The 9,389-nt window shown below is 41.0% G+C and overlaps 2 protein-coding genes across 4 annotated transcripts in view; both read right to left on the bottom strand.

Annotated features, from left to right (window-relative positions):
• spag1a (sperm associated antigen 1a) overlaps positions 1–7,529 on the bottom strand; it is a 12,219-nt gene extending 4,690 nt beyond the window's left edge. For all 3 annotated transcript variants that reach the window (XR_014119330.1, XR_014119329.1, XM_035528957.2), the window contains exons 1-4: positions 5,946–7,529; positions 5,195–5,294; positions 3,958–4,110; positions 3,564–3,691 (exon numbers count right to left, since the gene is read on the bottom strand). Coding sequence is in view for 1 of the 3 variants with exons in the window: in XM_035528957.2 (XP_035384850.1) it covers positions 3,564–3,691; positions 3,958–4,110; positions 5,195–5,294; positions 5,946–6,309 (745 nt within the window). In the remaining 2 variants the exon portion in view is untranslated. The remainder of the gene's footprint in view (positions 1–3,563; positions 3,692–3,957; positions 4,111–5,194; positions 5,295–5,945) is intronic.
• A 310-nt stretch (positions 7,530–7,839) lies between these two features.
• On the bottom strand, positions 7,840–9,163 carry polr2k (RNA polymerase II, I and III subunit K). The gene is made up of 4 exons (XM_027003933.3): positions 9,079–9,163; positions 8,872–8,934; positions 8,648–8,740; positions 7,840–8,005 (listed from the first exon to the last, which is right to left on the bottom strand). Exons 2-4 carry the CDS (start codon positions 8,930–8,932, stop codon positions 7,983–7,985), a joined length of 177 nt encoding a protein of 58 aa, XP_026859734.1. The 5' UTR covers positions 8,933–8,934; positions 9,079–9,163; the 3' UTR covers positions 7,840–7,982.
• Between the last annotated feature and the right edge of the window lie 226 nt (positions 9,164–9,389).

Below are 9,389 nucleotides of genomic sequence, written 5' to 3'. Positions count from 1 at the left end.
AAATAACTGGCTGCTCAGCTAAAATGACAAACAAAACCCAAACCATGTGGTAGGAAAAGAAATCCGAGTAGATCAAAAAACAACAAGAATGGCAAAGAAGCATCCAATGATCAGCTCTAGGGAAATCAAAGAAGCTCTTCAGTTACCTGTGAGTACTGCAACAATCAGAAGACACCTACGTGAAGCAAAACTATTTGCAAGAAACCCTCGTAAAGTACCATTGCTGAAAAAAAGACAGACTGAAAAGGTTACAGTTTGCCAAAGAACACATTGACTGGCCTAAAGAGAAGTGGTGCAACATTCTATAGACAGATGAGAACAAGATTGTTCTTATTGGGTCTAAAGGCCACAGACAGTTTGTGAGACGACCCATAAACGTTTAATTTAAGCCACAGTACACTGTGAAGACTGTAAAACATGGAGGTGCAAGCATAACGGTATGGGGACGTTTCTCATACTTTGGAGTTGGACCTATTTATCGCATACCAGGCACCACGGACCAGTTTGAATATCAAAATACTGGAAGAAGTCATGTTGCCTTATGCTGAAGAAGAAATGCCCTTGAAACAGGTGTTTCAGCAGGACAACAACCCCAAACACACCAGCAAGTGGGCAAGATCCTGGTTTCAGACCAACAAGATTGATGTTATGAAGTGGCCAGCCCAATCCCCAGACCTTAATCTGATTGAGAATTTGTGGAATGACATCAAAAATGCTGTTTTTTTTTATGCAAAACCCAAGAATGCAGAAGAACTGTGGAATGTAGTCCAGTCAGCTTGGGCTGGAATATCTGTTCGCAGGTATCATATGTTAGTTGACTCCATGCCACACAGATGTAAAGCAGTTATCAGAAATAAAGGTTATACAACTAAATATTAGTTCAGTGATCAAGAGAAAAGCTAAATATGTAAGAAACTTTGTTTATACTGTAAATATTCAAATTTGTAAATGAAAATCAAGACACTGCTATTTTTTTGAACAGCCATTATTCTTCTTTCTTCATTTTCACTTTCAGTTTAAAAATTCATTCATGTTTTCTTTTGGAATTGTATGTGCAGTGCTCCCAGTGCCTTTGTGTATATCGAAATAAATGCTATTATGAGGATTGAGCTTTTTCTCTGTTGTTTTAAACACACTGCTATTATTTTGCACACAACTGTATATGCTCAGGGTCCTGGCTGAGCAGTGGCTGTCATCCCAACACAGTTTTGTCTGGCACTGGAGAGGAAAGCACTACAGGTGTTCAAGGATCTGTCACTGGACCTGTGCTGCTGACCACAGTCCTGACAATATCTGACAATTTTTTGGGCAGATGGTGTCAGTGTTATCAGTCAAATAGCTGCTTTCGGAGAGGTGGAGGTTGCAGGGAGAATGGATAAGCACGTTGATGATGGAACAGAGCCCAAAGGTTCAACGGTCATACCGGGCTTCTTCCAGAGAAACTGAGGCAGCATATGCAGTAGTCGTGGAGGAATCAGAGAGAGCAGAACTCATCTTCAGCACTGTGTTGCCACGAAGAACCACCCAGCATTACGCAGTAGAGGAACTCCACAAAGAGATGATGTGCTGAGCAGCCCCGAGTGAGAGGTAGAGAAGCATCTAGTGGTGCAGGAAGAAAGGGCCCAGCTCCCAACGATGTCACCAACCCGAGCCAGCAGAGAAACGAAAGCAGAGATCAGTGAGGGGTAAGCAGCCACTGGAAGGAACAGCTCTCAGCATCAACACCACAGCTGAGAAACTCAGCTGTTATCGTGGAGTTTGGACTGAATTCAGCGCAGGCAGAAAGCAGCTCACTGCTCTCGCTGGCACAAGCTTGTCCATGTGCTCTCTCACATCACATACAGCTGACTAGATGACTGGGGAGCAGCGACGTTCCAAGTCAAATCCATCACAAGCGATCAAGTGGATATGAGAGGAAGGAAGCAAGGGCCATGCTCGTCCTCGGGAAGAAAATGCTGAGTTTAAAAGGGAGACAAGTAAAGATGTCTGTGGCGACGAGTGGGTCCCTGGCAGGACCGCTAACATTTTCCGGCAGTTTTTCAGGAGCTGAACCCACAGCATCAGAGCTGCTTGGTGGACCACGAGAAGCAGAGCGCAGAAAGCACAAAACAGTAGAAGCAGGTGAGAGGAGCGAAACTGCAGTTGTTGTTGCCCTGTACCGGAGCTGTGAGGGATGGCTCACGTGCTCACTTCTGAGGCCCTGTGCTTGACCAGGAGAGCGGCTGTTAAGAGGTACCATGAGTGGCGGGTGCCCTCACATGTTAGGAACTGTGCAGGGGCTGTGTGAGTCATCGTGGATGGACAGAGACAAAGAGAGAGAGCAGGGATGACCGTGAAGGCTGTGTACCTCCCCGCTTCCAGTTTATTAGCTTGAAATGTAATGATTAATGTTGTTTTAATCTGCTTAATTGTGCATGTGTTTAATGAATTTAGTCATCTCTTTTTAGTTTAAATTGGTGTGTTGGTAGTAGTGGGCATATACATGTTGTGTTTTACTTTTAGTACCTTCACACATTTCCTCTGTCTAACTAGTTTACATTTCTGTTGGCTTGCTGATTGTAATAAATAGCTGTTTCTGAGCATAAATGTCTTTTGACTCTTCTTCGATGCCAATGATACAATATAGCCGAAATCACAGACAGTGAGTTTAAATAATGTGTATGGTGATTTTGTTAGACAACAATGTGTTTGTCATATCAGAATTTTAGTAGCTTTGGTTAATATGTACTGCTAGTTTCCATGTGGTGTTAATGGAGTGGGTTTTAATCACCATTTCATACTCATCCCGTTGTCTGACAACAAAGCCAGAAAAATTAAACGAGAACAGCGTTACTGGGAATTGGAATACAGTACATACGATGTAAAGTACTGACACTAAGCAGCATACGAATACGATGCGATGACACCATACATGTGCTAATTGGTACATGACGTCATTTAGCAACTTTTCAAGCAGGCTTTAGACAGACACGTGAGACTGTACTGATCCTGAGGGGAGCTGCTACTTTCCAAATATGCACACACAAGTTCATTCGAAACTTCTCGCACTCTTCTAAAGGACCTTTACAGAGATCTCTGTAATATAACTCTCACCTATAGCCGTTTTAATCGCCTTTGACTGCCCATGCCCCAGTGTAAACAGGATGCGGGTGTGGGCTCTGAGCTGCGGCCGGTCCTGCGGCCAAGAGCACACCTGAGCCCTCCTGTTCCATTATGGATGACAGCCGATTCAATCACGCTCGTCAATAATGGATGCAGCTAATAGACATCGTTGACAAACACCGTCACTGTGTAAACTGGTCTGAATGCCTGTCTGTTTGAGCACGGCATGCACACAGGACAAAGTCACGCAAGTAAATGAGCTGGAATAAAAACCTACCAGCAGCGCAGTCTATGCAGGAACAGAAGCGTCCCTTTGTTGCAAACTAATGAGCAATAAGTGGGGTTAAACATATTTCTTAATGGTGCATCTCAGTAAAACCAGACTTGCTCTGGCAGCAGGAGAGGGTGGTGTGTGTGTGTGTGTGTGTGTGTGTGTGTGTGTGTGTGTGTTACGAACAGACCCTTCTCCTGTTCCACTCTGGCTGGCTCCTCTTTGCTGTGCTGCTGTGCAGACAGTGGGACCATGGGGATCTCCGGAAGCTTCTCCCGCCAGTCCGTACCATCCTGCTCAATAAGCAGCTTCGTGATCCTGGTGCACGTCACAGCACAGAAACCTCTCTTAGCACAAGCATCGATATACACAACCAATAGTTACTCAACATTGATTAACAAAAAATAATAATCCCCAATATTGCAGGGCTACTGTGCTATACCTGTGTTTGAATGGTGAGTATCTGGAATGTTGGTTTGCCTTCTTTTTCTGGACATACTGTGTTTCCTAATGTTTTTTGTTATTACTGTTGGAGAAGGACAGACCACTACCAATGCTACGGTTTTGGCTGTCACAGGATTTACCTGTGCACACTATCCTGAGCCGCCTGCACGCTGACATCAACCTGGAGGACAATCTTGTAGTCCACGTAGGCTTTCCTGTAGCGCTCCAGAGACTCATACGCCATAGCCCTGCGGAGGAGGGGCTTCAAGGAGAAGGGGCGGAGCTCCAGCGCACTGGCAGTTAATGGGATGAGAAAGAGAGGGATTACATCTGAGATCTCAGCATGACAGGTGCACACTCTGAATTACCTCGCCCAGGTGACTCATGAAGTAATCTCCATTCATGACCTCTGTTCCTGAAGTTCTCTTACTGGACTGTCAAATGCAGGAATTTGAACATTTTTTTTGGACCTACAACAGTATTAGTGCTTTGGCTTTGGTGAGAAGATTACAGGAAGTTAATGCAGTGTGCTGCATTTTAATTGTAAAATGTATTCAATTTTAGAGTAATACAAAAGGATTTCCAAGAAAAATGTTTCAGACAGAGCTTCTTCGTCAGTTGTGCAAGCAAACAGAAGCACTTTTACATCTATATGTTTGTCTGAATAAAGCAAATTTAAAGTAAAAGATCTGTTTTTTACTAACTCAGTAACAATTTCTAATTATCACCAAGGAAGGCAGCTGTGTGGCTACAGTAAAAGTGTCTGCTTTAGAAAACTGATCTTAGTAAACAGCAAACTTACACATAGCTGTGAATTCTCACATTTATGTTTGCGATAAATGTCATACCCACTTATGACTAACTGACTAAGATTAATTTGATATTAGTTATCACAGTATGGTGGTGTTTTTAATATATATATATATATATATATATATATATATATATATATATATATATATATATATATATATAATAAATTTTTCTAAAACTTATATGGAGGGTATAGTAGATAACCTACTGAGTTTGTTTGATGACATAAATAACAACATGGAAAATCTCACAGGGTACAAGCTCTTAGTGACAGTTGATGGTGTGTAGGTGAAGCTCTTTTTAGCTGAGCCAATTGTGTTGTCTACTAATCTCTCAGAGACAAAATAATCAGAAGGCAGTGAGTGTTGAATGTGCCTGTCAGTAGCTTCCAATGAGATTTAGACCAACTAATATCCATGTTTGGTAAATATTATGCTTAAGTCACTGATAATAGTACAGATGGTAACAATATAGTCTTGATCTCTACTTTGGGCAAGACGTACATACGTGTACGTGTGTGTGTGGTAGAGCATCGGTGAACATGGTGGGCGGTGTTTGGCTAACCTGGTGCAATCCTGAATGCAGTCTGCACTGTTTCCGTCTTTCAGGTAACAGGCAGCTCTGTTTGAGTACAAGATACAAAGATCCTCAGGACTGTCGATTCCTGCCAACCAACACAGTCACATCACTGAAATTATAACGCTACGAGAACGCTTGTTAGTCTCCATGGTTATAGAGACAGGAAGCATGAGCAGAATAAAATGACTTTCAGCATAGTTCATGAGTTTGCATCACCAATTTGTGTCCATCTTAAAACCACACTAACCAAGCCCTGTCAGTAGTCATATCCAAACACTCCTAATACAGGAAGTTCAGCAACTCGAGTGACAATTCTGTATTTCTGTTTCGCTTCTGCTAAAATTAATGCTTTCTAAAACCTTTCACAATGAGGATCCTACTGCTTTAATCTTCCTTTAATCTCAACAAAAGTGGCAGAAATATGCATCAAATCCTGTTAAAGCTTGTTCACTCGATATTTGACCTCTTACACATATATCTTACGCAACACACTATGGGTCAAGCCGTTACAGCTCATACTTCGTATAAATTAATTTTGAAATGTCCCAGAGCTTGTGAATTTAGGCAGAACATTAAAAAAACACATTAAAATAAGAAAACACCTCTTGATTTTTTATCCTAAAGTGTAGTCTAGACATCAAAACTGACTGTTACTGACAGGATTCATAATTAAGAATCACTGTTTCCTTTTTCTAAAGTGTGGTAAAATTGTACTGAACCAGTTCTGCTCCTCTACCTGCTTGTTTGCAGCCGTCTATAGCCTGCGTGTACTTCTCCAGCGCCTCTCCGAACTGTCCGTTTTTGAAGAGCATGTTGCCCTCGTTTTTAAAACGGGCAAGTGGAGGTGGAAGGGCCCCAGCTGGGGCATCTAGATTCACCCCCTCCCCCCCTGCTCCACACCCGCCTGGGCCACAGCTTTGGCTATCCTCCCCCGCCCGGTTCTCTTCAGCTGAGTGAGAGCCGTTTGCTAGAGGTTTCTTCCCCTGCGACTCCTGGGACCTGGAGCTAGCTGAACTCTTGCTTGACCCCGGAGTCCCAGGCTTGGAGTGTGGGCTTCCTTCTTCTCCTCTTCCAGGGCTCTTCTTCTGTGTGTTCCCCATGTTTGCCCTCTCTTTAATGGAGCAGAGTCAGCACTCTTATTATGCAAAAACACTCACTCCTCAACATACTGCCTCTCACACTCTTCCTGCACCAGACTGGACAGGTTTGTACAGAGCCTGGAAGACACGCCCCCTGCAGGCTCAGCAGGCTGTGATGTCACAGGGGGAGGAACTGCAGTAATGCGGCGTTGCAGAGGCGGCTGGTTTCCAGGGAACCCACTCTCTCTGCATACCCGGCAACTGGGGAAATTCTAGACACATTTTAATGGTGTAGAGGACAGTCACATCACTGACAATGAGGCACCCAGGGCTCTCTCTCTCTCTATATATATATATAAATAACACACACGAGTTGTTTGTACTGTTTTGAATATGAAAGCAAACTGTGGTCTGCATTTCCTCATATCTCTCTTCTCCAGCACCAACTGACTGTTCCCAAAATAGAACTATTAATCTTCATTTGGGTTAATGGGGTGAAAAGGGACTGCTGTTTATGCCTTTCAGCATTTTGTTGGAGCAGCCAACTTCACATGGACAGTAGATATTTACTGGCAGTAACCATATCACTTCAACACAATATAATTTCTGAGTTAGTATATTAACCATTTAAATTAATAAAAATTTAGAACCCATTCTTTTGCAGTTAGACATGAATCATGGCAGGTGTTAAACCTTTGGTATTCTGTAGATAATTTTAAAAAATTACAAAAATATTTTTTTTAGTTAAAACTAAATTTAAAAAATACAGTGCAAAATGAATTATAATCATACTTCACTGAATACCTGCCAAATACAATAAAACCCTAACAAAAAATATATATAAATTTGATATGTAAATATAACCCTTTACACAAGTTATTACTTGACCTACTTCACATTACATTGTGATGTTATTTCAGGTTGCATTTATTACAGGATCAGATCGGTTTAATTTAGTCTGACTCTAATGTCCGAGCATCATTGCCTGATGGTACTCAGTCATTATGGATAATGGATATTAGGTCAGTTGTGCCTCTTAACTTTATTTAGTACACCTGCACCTGCACCCAGTGGGCTACCATATATCTTATAGTCAATTGTTATGTTTCTGTACCAGTACCACTTTTGTAATCTGAAGTTAGTTGTACTAAATTCTATATCCTGTATACATTGTTAGTCTATTTTTGATCTCTGAGTGACCTAGTTTTGACCAAAGGGCAGGAGTTGATTCTTAAAAGGAAACAAATTCATACTGCAAACGAACTAGTAAATGGTGTACACATTTTCTTTCATATATATATATATATATATATATAAAAAACAATTTTTTTACTTCTTTTCCAAAACAGGGCCAGGCACTAAAAACAGCTTTGTATAAAAATTTTTTTACACATTCTTTTTGCAATTTCGGTTATCACAGATCACAGCAAAAGCCTAAAGGTTCAATACAGACCCAGATATTGGGATGGAAAAACTCTTTTGCATATTTTGATTTTGCAACTCTAAAATGTATAGTTTGGACAAGATTAAAATCAAGACAACCATTCAAAATTTTTGTAAGAAATTTGGATTTTAACTAACAATTCAACTTGTGTACTACATTTTACAACTAAATCAGGAATTAATAAAAGGAGAAAAAAAACAAAAAACACTGAGCGTGCCTGTGGAAGGAAAATCCAGAATGTAAACAAAGTTCATCGGGCATCAAACACAACCACTGGAATCAAGAGTCAAGGAGAAAAAGTTAGTCTGCACAGTGAAAAACTACTTGTAACCAAATACACTCCAACCCTTGGATTTCTCATCTTATAAATAAAGCAGATGTAAACTAGGGTGGTTAACATAATTAAAGGGGAATGTGTTTCCTGCACTGTTTTAATTAGTTTTGTAACTACAAAATGAGTGACAAACTAAATCTTAAAACAGTAGCTCACAATCATCAGATTCAAGAAGCAGCAGTGATGACCTATCTCCCAAGTTTCCCCTCTGGATTTAATAGTTCATAGTCTTGTGCTCTGAACTTGTGGTTCTCTTTTGTTTTGTGTCTCAGCTCATAGGGGCAGAGGCACCATGGAGCCAAGGCCCAAACAGAGCTTGAGAAATGGTGTTGCACCATAGCGTAACTCCTAGAGCCACACAGACACAGGAACCTAAAGTGGTGCTGCTTCCAGTTTCATTGTCCACTGAACCCAGAGACAGGAGAAGCACAGTGTGACATCAACCACAGAGGACCCTCACAGCTGGCAGGCATCTTTCCACTTAAACGATAACAGTGAAACACTTGTGCCACATAGCAAGACATTTTCACATTTCATAGTTCCTGGTATTTTCATTCATCTTACACTGTGAGAAAGGATACATCTTTTGGTTCTCTTCTTATACATGATTCTGTAGCCACACTCACGGCATCTGATAGGGTCTCTGGCCTTTATCTCATTTTCAGTGTGACACTCTAAAAACAAACAAGTTAATACAAAGCTGAACATAACTATTCATCTTCACAAACAAGCAGAGTTTGATGAAGTGCTTCCACTGATGCTCATGTGTTATGACGGTATCATAAGCTTAGACGGCTAACATCACCTCCACAGATGTAGATCATAGGCTGCTGTTTAGGAGGCTGCAATTCTTTTTGGGAATCCATTTCTGGAAAACAAACAAACAACTTAGCAACATAAATGAAGTTTAGTTTGCTCGGGTAGCGTACAATAATGCAGTTCCTTGTTATAATAAGTAGATGTTTTGCGAGCACTAGCTACAACAGAGACAAAAACCTGCCTGCTAACTCACCTCTAACGCGTGCTCGTTATCCAGTGCTAGCCAGAGAACTCCGCGCATGCGTTCTGTTTAATGTGCCGTCGCACGGAAACATTCTGTGATTGGTGGATGAACAAACGCGTGGTATATAGCGTAAGCTATTTCAGAGACACTAATTTAAAGAATTTTATTACTGTAGTATGAACATAATGACATATACTATCATCTCTTATAACTTTATCTGTTATAGTTCAATATAGGTAAATGGTGTCATTTTTAATATTAAATTACATGTTAATACATGTTTATTTAATTTGGCTTTTAATACTTTTTTCTTAGCCATT

This window comes from Electrophorus electricus, chromosome 2 (assembly GCF_041902795.1).
Source record: "Electrophorus electricus isolate QZ-2024a chromosome 2, ASM4190279v1, whole genome shotgun sequence".
Classification (NCBI taxonomy): domain Eukaryota; kingdom Metazoa; phylum Chordata; class Actinopteri; order Gymnotiformes; family Gymnotidae; genus Electrophorus; species Electrophorus electricus.
Note: the sequence above shows the minus strand (reverse complement) of the source record. Positions and strands in the feature narration are given on the sequence as shown.